The sequence below is a fragment of the Lissotriton vulgaris genome, chromosome 2_1 (genome assembly GCF_964263255.1).
Source record: "Lissotriton vulgaris chromosome 2_1, aLisVul1.2, whole genome shotgun sequence".
Classification (NCBI taxonomy): Eukaryota; Metazoa; Chordata; class Amphibia; order Caudata; family Salamandridae; genus Lissotriton; species Lissotriton vulgaris.
In genome coordinates this window covers 1791357665-1791374280 of record NC_141687.1, presented here as the reverse complement: position 1 = coordinate 1791374280, position 16616 = coordinate 1791357665, and the positions used below count along the sequence as shown (strand labels likewise).

The following is a 16616-nucleotide window of genomic DNA, read 5'->3' as shown; positions in this document are numbered from 1 at the left end:
GCTGCAGCTGCGGGCGGTTGATATGGCCTGCTGGTCCTCGCAGTCCCTCTACTAAGAACCTCCGTATCAGGTATCCAGGCAAAACAAACCTCTACGAGCGGCTCCCGCGGAGCGGGGGCCGTGAGAAGTTTATGGGCAGTCCAAGCAGGGGGCGTGAGTGCCGAGGGAAGAGGCTGTAGCTGGCGGCGGTTGATATGGCCTGCTGGTCCTCGCAGTCACTCTGGTAAGAACCTCCGTATCAGGTATCCAGGCAAAACAAACCTCTACGAGCGAACATGCACACACATTGCCCAAAGGCAATACACTATGGATGAATTGGTCAGGGATATTTGCTTTTCCACCTCTCCCACTCATTCCATTAGTGGTTCGGAAACTCAAACGACGCTCCCTGGCGCTTTTTCTAGTTGCTCCCACATGGGCCCGTCAACTCTGGTTCACAGCTCTGTTGGAACTATCCGTAGTTCCCCACCATAAACTACATCTCTCCCCCAAGTTCCTTACTCAGAATCTTGGAGAGATAAGTCATCCAGATCCCAATCAGCTCAACCTTGCGATTCCTAGAGTTTGGCTACCTTAATCTTCTGCCAGACTTTATGAATGTTATCAAAGAGGTTAGACACCCTACCACAAGAGCATGCTACGCAGCAAAGTGGAAGAGATTTGTTGTTTATTGTAACAACAATCAGATCAATCCACTAGATGCTTCAATACAAAATATAATTTGTTATTTATTACACCTGCAACGTTCTAACTTAGTGTACACATCCATACGCTTACATCTCGCTGGAACCTTAACAAAGTCCTTACAAGACTCATGGGTCCACCATTCGAGTTGTTGCAAAAATGTGAAATACAATTTCTCACCTGGAAAGTAGCCTTCCTTATAGCCATCACTTCTCTGAGGAGAGTAGGTGAGATTCAGGCACTAACCATAGAGGAACCATTTTTGCATATACACCAAATTAAAGCGGTCCTTAGAACTAACCCCAAAATCTTACCTAAAGTCCTCACTGCCTTTCATATCAACCAATCTGTTGAGTTGCCTGTGTTCTTCCCTCAACCAGATTCAGTGGCAGAACGTGCCCTTCACACATTAGATGTCAAGAGAGCACTGCTTTACTACATAGAAAGAACATAGCCCTTTAGGTAAACTAAACAACTCTTTTACTCCACCATATAAAGGCATTCTCATTTCAAAATCAGGCATTGCAAGGTGGATAGTTAAGTGCATTGGCACCCACACTCTACATTAACGGCCTTGTGGAACATCTGAATGGTGTGGTGAACAATGACGCCCCTAAATTGGTTACGGGTAGAGTGCCCGCTCTGATGTTCGCAGACGACACTCTGTTGTTGTCTAGAACATCATCGGGCATTCAAAAAACACTTGACGGATTCGTGCAGTTTTGCGAGCTTCGGGGATTAGAAATCAATTTCGGAAAAACAAAGTTTATGATTTTTAACCCCCCTAAGCGGGTACGCCCAAACCCAGTTTTACATGGCACCCCCCTTGAAAGGGTTAAAACATTCGTTTATCTGGGTGTTACTCTGACTGAGAAAGTCCACACTTAAGTTATCCCAGCTTGTTGGGGGTATAAGCAAAGTTTTTAGGGAGTCAACTTTTAGGCCGGTGTCCCCAGCTTTGGAGATATATTGTCGCTAGGCTAGAACGGCAGTAATTTACGGGGCTGAACTTTGGGGGCACAAGCAGATAATGAACCTCAAAAAGGTAGAGCAGTCTTTCATGAGAAACCTAGTTGGGTTACCGCCTAGTACGCCTTCGATCCCTCTTAGACTTGATCTTGGCATGGTCCCAATAGTGGAGATCATAAGTGCAAGACCAATTATGTACTGAAAGAGGATGTGGTCAGTCCCCGAACTGGCAGCTTACAGAGCGTAATTTTCTGAGATCTGGTCTCTTCTTATATACAAAAAGATCCTTTGGCTTCAGCACATTTGTGCTGTTAGTACCCGGTTAGGTCTTTTGGAACTGTGGGAAACTCCTGAGACTTATTGTCTAGGGATATCAAAGAATGAACTCCTTTCTCATATACGTATGCAGAACGTCCAAACGCTATCGAGCACTGCAACACTGGGTAGGTTGACATCAGAGTTCCTCCTAGTTAAATTAGAATTCAAAACTGAGGAATTCTTGGATTTAATTGAACCCCCGCTTGCTCGAAAGTTATATCTCCAGCTAAGGTATGGCACTCTACCTAGTAGGTCTTATACATCTAAATGGCTAAAACCCAATAATGAAGTTTGCCCTGCATGTAGTTATAAAAATGAGAATGTAACCCATGTATTGTTTTTCTGCCCTGCCTATTCTGCAATTAGAAAATGCTGGCTGATTTCTATTTGTAAGAATTTGAGATTTTTGCATTTTACACAGGCTAGCAGGATACTGACCCATCCTCCCATTGTGTTTGCGGTTTCTCGTTATTTATTCAGTATGTGGCGTAGGAGGCAAACCTTTTTAACCTAATTGTTTTACTTACTGTTTTTACTTCATGTATTCAGATAACTTGTAGTTTAATTCTTTTTTAACATTTTATGACTATTTGTTGTCTTCTTCCTTGTGCTGATGTATTTTATGTGCACTTTTATGGTCATTCGACCGAAATAAAGTTATCAACAACAGCATTCAAATATGCTACATCAAAGCTAAACGCACACTAACAATTCATCCTAGGCGCGTTCTACATGCAAACTAGGGGCTTCTATGGCATTCTTAGGAAACATACCCATAGATGACATCTGAAAAGATACAACATGGTCTACACCATACTTATTCATAAAACACTATTGTGTGGATGTGTTAGCAAAACAACAGGCTAGTGTGGGCCAGGCAGTTTTACAACCACTATTTCAAAGTGCCAGGCAGTTTTACGAACACTATTTTTAAACCACTACAATAGCTACAGGTTAGCCACCTCTTCAAAATAACTGCTTTATAGTCTATGCTAAAGCATATGATCTACAGCTTAAATGTCTTGAATGGAAAATGCTACTTACCCAGTATGCATCTGTTCTTGGCATATAGAGCTCTAGAGTCATATGCACCCACCCGCATCCCCGTGTACCTTTACCTGTTGCCTTGATATCTTACTTAGATGCAATTTACATGGGCATTTCTTTTATTACTTTACTAACTCCATCATCACCCTTTATGGCAAAACAATCTAAGCATCCAGTCGATGCCCATGCACACTATCGCCGAAAGGAGTAGTCACCTACCTCGTGACTACAAGACTTCTAACAAAAACAAAGTGCAAACATCCAGACCCAACACCAGATGGCGATCTATGCTAAAGCATATGACTCTACAGCTCTATATGCCAAGAACAGATGCATACTGGGTAAGTAGTATTTCTCTTTTCCACACTGTTCATGGATATCCTTTTAAATGGGGGCAGGGTGCTAGAATGCGCTATATTACAGGAACATGAAGTTAGCCTTTTTGACAGAGCTTTAGGGCACTTAATGATCTGTATTTAAACACAAATGAATGGGACATTCTTCTCTGTTTTACTCTGTTTTTATGTGAATTATGTTGAGATGTTATGTTCCAAATTGTATTGGTTTCTGTTTAATCTCATAGGACAAAGGTAAATTTTGCTTAACATATGAAGCTTCGATGACACGACTATTTAGGGAAGGAAGAACTGAAACGGTGCGATCATGTACCAATGAATCATGTGACTTCGTTAAATCCATGGCAGATCCAACCCAAACCGTGAGTTTAAAAACTTTACTCGAATTTTTTTGCTATATGTTAGCTTTTAATAATAGAAAAACATTTAACTGTCTAAACAAAAGTATACTATTGAATTTTACTATTGTTGCTGAATGTTTGTTTTGGACATAGACAATATTTTTGACACTGCGTTTTTGGTACCATTGAATTAGTCAAAGTTGAATGCGCTGTGAAGCGATTCAGATTTTAATTGTGGTGCATTTACAACTTTTCGAGTGCCAACTTTGCAATCCTACGAGGTTCCCAGGCTCATAACTTCATCACTGCGATACTTAAATGATTAAAACACAAGATAAATGATGAGGTAACTAAAATGTCCATTGATGGGTGTTATTCGTTACTTCTGCTTACCAAGCACAGTTGACTCTTATTCATGAGTCAGTCCTCCTTTCTTTTTACGCCTGTTTTCACTAAAAAAGCTCTTTTGTGTAGAAGTGTGACTGTTTGCACAGTTGCCAAGTCGCCCTATATCATATGGACCATCTTTTGTCAGTCCTGATTTTTATAGCCAACTACAGTTCTCATGCTGGAGTTTCTGAGCACATAACTTCATTGTTAGAAGCAGGAACTACAGGTCCCAGAATGATTTTGTGTAAAACCATGAATGGGCAACTATATCTGAATCTTTTTGTTGAATACATGGAAATTATCTTTATCTTTGCAGTAACAGTTTTTTTCGGTCATGAATACTGAGAGCTGAAAACAAAAACTTGTACAAAGAAGAGACTTCCCACATAAGAGGATTTCAAACTAAGCACTGTATGAAAAACATTACATTTATACAAGTTAAGCAACAGCAACTATTCATTTGAATCGCTTTTCTTTCATAGGTAGACCTGCTGTACATTGTTCTGCCAGTATGTAGCTGGATACAGCAGAGTCCTGTTTACAATAGCCCAAGGGTGTCATCTTAAGGAGTGTTTGGATCTCAGAAACACCTCTAATTTGTATGATAGACGTGCCCTAGTGCACCTTAAGGAGATTCAAGACCGAAAACCGAAGTTATAGCTCAGCGAATAGAAGAAGTTGCAGTCTTCACACAGGTTCTGCTACCACAGCCACTCCAAATCTTGGGCCCAGTCATGGTGCAATTCCCGTGACAGCTCTACTTCCTGCTTGAAATCTTAAGTTAAGTTTAATTTCAAGCACAAGCATGAGAAAGCAAAGCAGGACTCGACCCCATCCCACCACTCTGACTCCACAGAGAAAGCAGGACAGCGTCAAGATTTAAGTCTCACTCCCTCGTGGTCACCAGCCATATAACCAATTCCTCAGTTGATTCCGATGCCTCTCCTTATGTCCTAGGTCGTTTGATCCTCCAGCAGGTTGAGGCTTTAAAAGCAGCCATACTAATAATCTTTAATGCACTTAGGGCTCCCCCTGGCGCGCCTCCTGTCCCCCCAGAATCGCAGGGGCCTTCAATCAGGTTCTCGCTGGCAGGCCCTTCTTCAGTGCCATCAGTCCCCTTGGATCCTTTACCTGGCCTATTTATAAACCTGGTACAGACTTCCATTTTGGCCAGGGAAATGCCCAACCGGGGAGGAGGGGGAGGAAAGCAGCATTACTTCCTGGATTTGCTACATCTGATATTGCAACCTTTTATCTCCTACGGAAGGTGCACATTTTTACTTGCTTGACGTTTCTTAACTGTATTATTGTGCCAATTGCTGTAGATTGGATATGCCCATTTTACCTGTCATTCCTAATGCGATTACACAAGTAATGTGCCCGCTACATACAAACCCTGTACTTCACTCTCATTTGTAACATTGTCATATTGGTCCTGCTGCTGCCATCTCAAAATGTATTGTTGTCTGTGTGTACCACACATGCATTACAAAATATGTAAAAAGCAATTAACAGATTTAAACTAAAAAACAGAAAGGTGTTCCAAATTACCTCCTTTACTCTCTCCTATGCGCAATATACCTCCCACACCAGAACGAATTTCGGAATAGCATATATCCATCCTGCTACATGAGGCTTGCCTGTTTCTCTCCAATGGAGGCATAGAAAGGGTAATGGACTTGGAGAATGGTACTGTTGTTGTTCCTACTACTGTCTCATCCCAAAAAAGGGCAAGGCCTACAGGCCTATCTTGGATCTCTGTACCCTGAACGCCATAGTGTGGAAGGACACATTCAGATTGCTTTAATTGGCACAGATCCTCTCTGCTCCGGACTAGGTCAACTGGATGGTTTCCATAGACTTGCAAGACATGCATTTTCTTGTGCCCATCCACCAGTCCCACAGGCCTTAACTGCAGGTCAAGGCATGCTAGGAGCTTCTTCGGTATGTCATTCTCACCTTCATTCTCCCCTGTGCACATTGAGGGCTCATGAAAGGGATGGAGATGGTCGCCGCCAATCCTCGGCGGTTAGGAGTTCCTGCATTCTTCGACAACTGGCTGATGATGACGCGCCCACCACAAACTAAAGAGAACCACCTCCTGACAAATATGAAACTCCTAACATTGTTGGGATTTTCCATAAATGAGCCATAGTCCCATCTGAGTCCAGGACATTTGGGCATTATTCCTAATGTTTCAGGCCTTATCCTAAATCCAAGTGAGTGTGGACCTGAGTCTTCTTGGATTTCAGCCTGTTACATCCCCCTTGTACACTAGGCGAGACCTGCAGTGGATCTTAGTCCAGTCCAGGTCTCAGAGAAGACAGCCCATGATTTGCAGAAAATAAATCTGTCCTGCGCTAGACCACTCTCGCTCCCTTACCCAGAGTGGTAATTGGTTATGGACACATCGCTTCTGGGTTGGAGGGGTATTAAAAGAGGTGGTGGTGATCAGAGGTCACTGGTCTCCAGTGAAGGGCAGTTTCAACACCATCCTATGATAGCTACGTGCCATTTGTCTGGCCCCTGAAGCTTTCCTGTCATCCATCGGGGGAGGCTAGTGCAAGTTCTCAGGTACAACACCACTACCGAGTGTTACTGTAACAAGCAGGGCAGTGTAGATTGGGTCAAGACAATGAACTTTCAAGCATGTGCATTTGTCCTGTGATCTTGCTACCGCTTTAGTAGTACCTCCTGTGTCAGCAGCTGGGCTGGACCCACAGGTCACTCCCCAAGCTGCTGTACTGCTTCGGTTGTACTGGTGTTTTCATTACTGCTGCACTGCTTCATTGTACCTGTCTCGTTGTAGCTTGCCTATTTTCCTTTTCTCCCTCCTGCTAGTTATGTGCCCTGCTTTGCCTTCTTTTCCCCCACGCTATCCGTCACCCGTTCCTTTCCCGCTCTTCCTGCCGCTGCATCCCTGTGGCCCACCCCCCCTGCTCACCCATTCGCCGCCCCGCTCCTGCCTCCCAGCTGCTCCTCCCTCCCTACTCCCCTTATATGGAGGCCGCGCAGTGGTGAAAGGGGCGACCTTTGACCCTACTCGCAGGCAGGTCGCTCCCCACGCTGCTTTACTGCTTCGGTTGTACCGGTGTTTTCATTACTGCGTCACTGCTTGATTGTACCTGTCTCGTTGTAGCTTGCCTATTTTCTTTTTCTCCCTCCAGCTAGTTCTGTGCCCTGATTTGCCTTCTATTCCTCCCAACCGTCCGTCACCTGTTCTTCCCGTTCTTTTCCCGCACGTCTTGCTGCTGCGTCCCTGCACCCCCCGTGCTCACCCATTCGCCGTCCTGCTCCTCCCTCCCTACTCCCCCCCCGCCCCCAGGCACTGAAGGCAAGCCCGTCTGCGCCCATCCGGACCTGGACCACGCCCAGCGCCAGAACCCTTGGCCCTCGTGAACGCCACGACGCCTGTCTTCACTACGACTCCAGCACCCTCCAACCACTCAACGGCGGACGATCGCGCACCTGCTTCCTGGCTGCCCTGAAGCGCACCCAAGGACCCTTCTCCTGCCGGAACTGCAGCTTCACCAGCATCTGACCCGCCAACCCACCGTCCAGGAAAGAACCCAACTACCTCAGATGCATCATTCTCAACAACAGCTCCACCCACAAACACGCCGTTGAACTCTGGGACCTACTCGACTCTACCTCCCCAGACGTCGCCTACCTGACGGAGACCTGACTGAACCCCTCCCTAGCACCCGACATCGCCATAGCCATTCCAGAAGGCTACAAGATCACCAGCAGGGACCGCACCAACGGAATAGGAGGACGAATCGCCATCGTCCACAGGAACACCCTCAGAGTCTCAACCAGCACCGATGACCCCCTCAGCACAGCTGAACACCTGCACTTCCAGATTCACACCGACTCCAACACCACCCTCAGAGGAACCATCATCTACAGACCCCCCGGACCCTGACCACTGTTCAGCGACTCCATCACTGACTTCGACAGCACACATGCCCTCGCCTCCACGGACTACATCCTCCTCGGGGACCTGAACTTCCACCTCGAGGGCAACAATGACACAAACTCCACCACCCTGATCGACAACCTAGCCAACTTCGTATTCAGACAACTCGTCACAACACCCACCCACTCCACCGGCCACACGCTCGACCCCATCTTCTCTGCAAGCCCCCACGTCTCCTTCAATCAGACCACCGAACTCCACTGAACCGACCATCGCTACATCCACTTCACCTTCCGGAAACCCACCACGCACCACCTCACCCAACAGATGCCTAGCCGCTGCCGGAGCAAAGTCACCAAAGAGCAGCTAACCATCACCCTCGCCCAGAGCCCACCCACCAACCCCACCGACTCTGACACCGCCGCCCGCAACCTCAGACAGTGGATCAACGAATGCGCCAACGCCCTCGCCCCGTTCAAGAAACCCTCCAACAGTCACACCATCCAGAAAGCCAGACCTCCAGGCCTCCAAGAAAACTTGCTGAAAGCTGGAGAAGAACTGGCTCCGTGAACGAACACCGGACAGCCACGCAGTCCACAAGAACGCCACCAGCAAACACCATCACCTCATCAGATCAGCCAAAAGGGCCTCCTTCAAAGGCCGTCTAGACAACAACGCACACAACAGCAAAGAGCTCTTCAACATCGTGAAGGAACTCTCCAACCCCAGCTCCAATACCAACGACATTCCACCTTTGCAAGACCTGTATGACTCGTTGGCCACCTTCTTCCATTGCAAGACCGCAGACCTCCACGACCGCTTTAACTCCACAACCGCCCTGACAACCACTGTGACCTCCGCCCCCACGACCACCATCCGCACCAACCGCCTGCTCTCCTGGACCAACATTAACAACGACAACACCATCAAGATCATGAACACCATCCACTCCAGATCTCCGTCAGACCCTTGCTCACAGCACATCTTCAACAAAGACAACACCGCCATTGCACCCCATCTCCGGAAAGCCATCAACATCTCCTTCGAGACAGCAACCTTCCCCGAGAGATGGAAGCTTGCCGAGATCAACGCCTTACTCAAGAAACCCAAGGCGGACCCCACGGACCTCAAGAACTTACGGCCCATCTCTCTGCTCCCGTTCCCAGCGAAGGTCATCGAGAAGACCGTCAACAAACAACTGACCCGCTATCTCCAGGAGGACAGCATTCTGGACCCATCCCAGTCCAGGTTCTGCATCAACCACAGCACCGAAACTGCCCTCATTGCCGCCACGATGACATCAGGACACTGCTAAACAACAGAGAAGCTGCGGCCCTCATCCTCCTGGACCTGTAAGCCGCCTTCGACACGGTCTGCCACCGCACACTACGAACACGCCTCCACGACGCCAGGTTCCAAGACAAGGCCCTGGACTGGACCACATCCTTCCTATCCAGCAGAACACAGAGCGTCTGCCTCCCCCCCCCCTTCCGCTCCAAAGCCACCAAGATCATCCATGGCTTAACCCAGGGCTCATCCCTCAGCCCAACACTGTTCAATATCTACATGGCACCGCTCGCCCACATAGCCTGACTACACAACCTCAACCTCATCTCCTACGCCGATGACACCCAGCTGATCCTCTCCCTCACCAAGGACCCCCACACTGCCAAAACCAATCCTCCTCGAAGGAATGAAGGCCGTCGCCGAATGGATGAGGAACAGCCGACTGTAGCTGAACTCTGACAAGACGGATGTCCTCATCCTCGGATCCACCCCTTCAGCCTGGAACGACTCCTGGTGGCCGACCGCACTGGGAACCGCTCCAACACCCACAGACCACGCAGGCAACCTACGGGTCATCCTCGACTCCACCCTCTCCATAACTAAGCAGGTCAACACCATCGCTTCCTCCTGCTTCAACACCCTTCGCATGCTCTGCAAGATCTACAAGTGGATCCCCACCAAAACAAGAACTGTCACCCAGGCCCTTGTCAGCAGCAGGTTGGACTACGGAAACACCTTCCACACAGGAGCCTCGGCCAAACTCCTGAAATGGTTTCAACGCATCCAGAACGCCTCTGCACGACTGATCCTCGACATCCCTTGCCACAGCCACATCACACCCCACCTGAGAGACCTGCACTGGCTCTCCGTCAACAAGAGGATAACCTTCAAGCTCCTCCCCATGCACACAAGGCTCTCCACAAAACCGGACCTGCTTACCTCAACAGCCGACTCAGCTTCTACACCCCCACCCGCCAGCTCCACTCCGCTGACCTCGCCCTCACCACTGTCCCCCACATCCAAAGAGCGACCTCCGGCAGCAGATCATTCTCCCACCTCACCGCCAAGGCCTGGAACACCCTCCCCATCCACCTACGAAAGACGCTAGATCTACTGACCTTCAGAAGACTCCTCAAGTCCTGGCTTTTCAAACGGCGGCAGCATTCCCCACCCCCCAGCACCTTGAGACCCTCACGGGTGAGTAGTGCGCTTTACAAATGCTATGATTGATTGATTGACCACAAGCTGGATTTATGCGTGGAGTTTAAGTGGCATAATTCACTGCTTTCAGTTTGCTGCCTGATGTCCTAGATGTCATCATTTCCACCAGATGCTGCTCCATGAAATCCATCTTTGTTGAGTAATGGGACAAATTTGTAATCTGTTGTGGCACCCTGGACACTGACCCTTTGCAGGGGAAGCTGTTGACTTCTGTTTGTTTGTTTTTTCCTTAGCAAAGCACTACTGTCTTTACGCATGAATGTTTTGCAATACTTTTTGGTCTAAGCCCTCGCCACAGACTCTCAACTTTGGGAAGGTCCTGCTTTAGTATCTATTCTAAGGTGAGGCATCTGCAGTTAGACGTGTACATCAGAAGAACAAGTTTCTTATTATTGGTAATGCTCTTTCTGGTGGATGGTCTGTCAATGGGCTTCAACACCTCATCTGTGGTAGTAAGCACTATATAAATCCAATTACAATAATTGTTAATACGATTACTGTTGAATTTCAGCTGTGGTGCTTTGTTCCTTTTTCTTGTCATCCACAATTATTTCAGTCTCCAGGTTACGGTTGTTTAATACTTGTGGTCAATCTTTATAAACATCTGGTTCCTGGTGTTTATTTTGTATAAGCTGTTGATTTTGTATGCTTTAGCTGTGAAATATCATTCTGATCGAATCTAGAGACTCGCCCCATATTTCGTCTCAGTATTATTTCACTTTTTAATTAATTTAGTTTGCCTCTGGGATAAGAAACAAAGATCTTCTGAAAGAATTCTAGAAGAAATTGATGATGAAGGAAGTATCAAGGCCAAGAACAGAAATGTGAATATTGGTATCATTTCTGTTAGTGCCACGTAGTTTAATTGCAATTGAAAGGAACCGTAGGCCTATAATGATTCTTTTCCACCTTTGGATAGATTCACTTCCAAGTCAAACCTGCTTTGAGGATAGCCAAATCTAGCTCGCCAATGTATGTGTATCCCCCCCAGAACATTTGCTACTATGTCAGCTCAACTTGCCCTGGTGGTTCAATATTTACTCAATCTGTCTCTTGAATTCACCACAGTGGCATTGCCTTGCAAAACAGTTCTGGTAGTCACTTTACAGAAAAAAACAATATTGATCCCACAAATCCGAGTAATTATTGTCTGAGCTCCTTACTTCCTTTAGTATGAACAATTCTTGAGGGGTATGTAAACAAACAGTGTATGTCTTTCTTGGTTGACTGCGATCTTGGATCCTTCTCAGTCGGGATTCTGAGCGGTGCATAGTACTGAGACCACACTTGTGGTAGTGACTGACTCTGACCCTCTTTCTTTGGATGGTGGTGCTCCTGTCATACTTGTTTTATAAAACCTCTCTGCGGCTTTCACCACCATTTCTCATCCAGTTCTGATTAGCAGGCTGCATGCGATCGGCGTCAGTGGGATTTCTCTCCAGTGGTTAGCTGATTTTCTAATCAATCAGGGAATTGAAAGCGCACTACTCACCCGTGAGGGTCTCAAGGTGCTGAGAAGGAGAAGGAGGGGGAGGGGGTAAGGGTGGGTCCGCAGATCTGTTTAGCCGAAGAGCAAGGTCTTGAGGGTCTTCCTGAAGGTGTTCAGGGAGGGGGCGCATCTGATGTCTGCTGGTAGCTCATTCGAGGTCTTGGCTGCAATGTGAGAGAAGGATCTTCCGCCTGCTCTGGCTTTGTTTACGCGCAGGGTTTCAGCCAGTGCGAGGTTGGAAGATCGGAGGTTTCTTTTGGGTATGTGGAAGTTGATTCTGTTGTAAAGGTATTTGGGTCCGTTGTTGTGTAGGCATTTGTAGGTGTGAGTGAGGATTTTGAAAGTAACTCTTTTCTACACGGGGAGCCAGTGGATACTTTGTAGGTATTGGCTGATGTGTTTGTGTCAGGGGATGCCGAGGGCGAGTCTGGTGACGGTGTTCTGTATTGTCTTGTTTGTGGAGAAGGGACTTGTTGTTGCCGGCGTAGAGTGCATTTCCATAGTCCAGTCTGCTGGTGATGAGTGAGTGGGTGACTGTTTTCCTTGACTCAGGGGGCATCCACTTGAAGGTCTTGCGGAGGATGCGCATGGAGTTGAAGCAGCTGGAGGTGATGGTGTTGACCTGTCGGATCATGGTCTAAAAGATCGGAACCAAATTTTTATACTGGGTATCCTTTAAATCTCTGCAGTTTCCTCTCACCAAGGGAGTACCTCAAGGCTCATCATATAGCCCAATGTTGTTTAATATATCTATGTGCTTCCCTTACGCAGTTGGTGAGAACCCATGGTTTTGAAGTTCTCTTGTACGCAGATGATACGCAGCTGATCACTCTAGGACAGGAAACTGAAGACTCGAGGCATCACTTCCAAAACTGCATGTAAGATATCGCTGTTAGAATGGTTAAAAATGGCCTTCAGCTTAATAGTGAGAAGACTGAGGTTGTGTTATTTGGCAAAGCTCAACAACTTTGATCGCCGGACTGGTGGCATTGAAGCTGGGCACTGTACTAGCCTTTCAGTGAAAGATTTAGGAACTTATTTTGCCACTATTCGCACCTTGAAGAAGGTTGTCCTCTGCCTCCCTTCCTCTGTCAGGAAAACGCTAATCCAGGCGCTGGTTATCAGTTGCGTGGATTATTACAGTTAAACCCTGCTGATGGCAGCCACTGGCATTTTTTTACAAAACTGCAGGTCGTACAAAATACAGTTGTCCGATGGATCCTTACTCTCCTAGCAGGCGCACCTTCAGCTCCTATCGTAAGATCTTTGCCCTGGCTGCCAGATAGGAAGCGTATTTATTTTACACCTTCTGTCTTGTCCACCAAGCCCTCCTAGGAAAATCCCATCTTTACCTGATAAGCAAACTATGACATTACTGCCAGGTAGGTACCCTTAGATCCAGTGGCATGACACTCCTTTCTATCCCTCGTGTTCAGCTCTTCCTCGTAGAAGGAAGATCCTACTCTTACACTGTTGCGAGGGCATGGAACCAATCCCAGCTGGTCTACACAGCTGTGCAGATTTTAGTCAATTAAAGAAGCTGATGAAAACCTGGCTATTTTAGCTTAATGTCAATGAGTCCTGTTGAGGCTAGTGCCGGTATACACCTTTAGGTGTGATTCGTTGTGCTCTACAAATGGATATCATCCTGCACATGGTAGTCCGCAAGACTTTCCTCTGTTTCATAGAAATCCTTACTGAATAATTAGGGCTGAGCAAAAAGAAGCCAACTTGACAGTCAATAAAAAGATTTTTAAGTCATGCTTCGATAAACTGCAATGTCAGAAAAGAAACCCCAGCCAAACTTTGGTAATAGTACATAGATTAATGAGAAAACTAAACCACACAAACAAGTTAGTTACCTTTGTTAATGGTCTTTCTCGTAGCTACTGTATCTAACCATAGATCCCTTACCTTAGAATATCTCCCAGGTGCCAGCTGGATCTGGAGAATTTTGTAGCAGTTTTTTGCGCCAATAGGTAGCACTGTGCGGCTCCATGCGGACTCTATGGGATAAGCCCCACCCCTACAGGCTGATGTCAATTTTTTGTCTTTTCTATTTTTGAGCCCTCGCATGCTGGAGATTGAATGCTTATCAACAGGGTGCTGAGTACTAAACTAGGACCTCTTTAGTTGTTAAAAGGAGACCAGATGTTAATAGGGAGGTGGGAGGGAAGTGAGTTATCTGCGGTTCGCGAGTAGCATATTACTCCAGAACCCAAGGCTATCAAAAAAGTACATGTATTTACTATGTGGCATATTAACATCAGGTAGTTGTGATCATTTTAGGGGATTTGTCATTTCAATTGAATGGTTGGTGAGATAGGTTGGTGGAGATTAGGTAATGTTAGATTACAAAGTTAGCTTTTAAAGAGTAGTTGTCATCCATGACATACGGCATCAATCAATTGCTGGATTACAGTAACTAGGATTGAGGCAGACATTCATGAGACTGAGAGGAGGCTATTGTCAGAAATAGAAGATATGCAGAGGATTTAAGGTAAGAAGAGGGTCACTCTGGAGAAAGAAAGGAGAGGAATGCAATGAAAGTAGGTCAGTCAGTTTTTCATACAGGGTTAGGAGTATATTGGAGGAAAGATTTCTCTGCTAGCAAGGAGTCAGAGAATGTAGGCTGTACAGAGAAACCCCTTTTACACAGTGCTTCATAACAGGACAGGGTCAGACAGCATAACATATGATACTGGGAATATACATGTTTTGAACAAGAGCCCTAACCTATAGTGTGCCAAGCCTAGAACAGCTCTTTTAAGCATAGTCTGAGTATCCCACCCCTGGACAGGGTCTGTAAGCTGCACAAGCGGAATTGGCACAGAAAAAGAACGTCCTAGTTAAAGGTCTTCCCTCACTATTAATGTAAATAGAAGGTTTTTCCACTCTGTTACTAAAAATTTGTTATTTGGCACTGGCTGAGAGTCTTGTCCATGCCGGAACAGATTTATACCTTTTTTTGTCACCTAGTCCCGTCCAAGTGTATATTGTATGTGTGTGACTATTGTAGCATATGCTGTTTGTGAATAAATGATGGTAGGTAACTGTGCCTTCAAGGGATATTGTTCAACACGCTCAGGTTAAATAATTATAGACAATTAATTATTTGCCAGGTCTTTATTGGTGACCGACTAGTGATTAATCTTAACACAAATGTCTCACTTCAAAATACCATACAAGATCCGGAAGTCAGCGAAAGAACGCGTGGCTTCAAAACACATGCTGCTCACGGACTTTTTTGACATCATATCATATCCTCCGTCCTGAAGATGATCTGATGGACAGATTTTTCAAGAAAGCCCGAAACGTCGACCTACTCCTCTATTTCCTCAGTAATTTGGTTCATGTCTAGGATTTGCTTTCTGTTACATATCAAATCCCAGCGTCTATTGTTTGGAATAGGTGTTTGCACTTATGATTTGATGGGTCAGTACATGTTGATCATCAATATCCTCTATCATAGTGCTTTTGTTGTTAACCTTATGTACCCGTTTATAATGTGCTTATTTTAAATTAAATTTGTTTACGGTTTGTAAAGTACTTTCCCGTGTTGCGATGTTGTTTTTTCATTTTCTTTTCCAGATTAATTGTATTTTGAAGTGAGACATTTGTGTTTAGATTATTCACTAGTCGGTCACCAATGGGGACCTGACAAATAATTAATTGTCTATAATTGTTTAAACTGAGCGTGTCTAACAAAATCCCTTGAAGGCACAGTTACCTACCAGTAATTGTTCTGCCCAAGCCTCCAAGGGCATATTGGGTTCCCAATTTCTTGTCACTGTGTATAAATGAAGCAATATGATAAAGGCATGAGGGTTCCGTTTTGGATAGACATGCAGCAAAAGTCCATCAAAGAAACTCCCGATCTATTTAGTGAAGAGGCCGAACAAAAAGAGATGGAGGCGTTGGCAGCTGAAAAGGAAGAGACCTTTCCCGTTCAGGACTCTGATTCGGAGTTGGAGAATGAACTCAAATCCCACGACATTCAATCTGGGCAGGGTGCAGTGAGTAACAAAACCCCTTTACCCACGAATCCCACTCCAATCAAGCCAAAGGATTCTGGGCCACCACTGCCTTCAGGCCATGGTAAGCACAGAGACTCTTGGTTCCAATGCCCCACTTTCCGGCTCGGCACCGAAACAAAGTCAAGCCTTCCAGGTCGGGCTCAAACCAAGATGATATCCCCTCCATGCCAAAACATTTGTTATCGAAAGAGGAGCTCTACCACCCTGCTCCTGAGGCACTGCCAATATTGTCGTCTTCTTAAAGAAGGGCAAAGATCCTATCAGTCTGGGTTCATATAGACCCATTACGCTGCTCAACAGTGATGCTGAACTATACTCAAAGATCTTTGTCGCTCGGCTGAATTCTGTTATGCATCAACTAGTTTCAGTATGGCAGCATGGTTTTGTACAGGGGAGGGGGACGGAAGACCACATCAGAAGGGTAATTTTACTCTTTGAGCGCTACCAAATTCCTTACAAATCCTATGGGGTCGTCTTTTTGGATGCCGAGAAGGTGTTCGATCGTTTGCCATGGAACTATGTATGGAAGGTTTCGGAGGCCAACGGCTTTAGGGATTC

The 16616-nt window shown here is 46.1% G+C and overlaps 1 protein-coding gene across 4 annotated transcripts in view; it reads left to right on the top strand.

The window, feature by feature from the left end:
- Positions 1-16616, top strand: part of CPT1A (carnitine palmitoyltransferase 1A) — a 404991-nt gene that overhangs the window by 324967 nt on the left and 63408 nt on the right. For all 4 annotated transcript variants that reach the window (XM_086957836.1, XM_086957839.1, XM_086957840.1 and 1 more), the window contains exon 15: positions 3602-3736. In XM_086957836.1, the coding sequence (XP_086813962.1) occupies positions 3602-3736 (135 nt within the window). The remainder of the gene's footprint in view (positions 1-3601; positions 3737-16616) is intronic.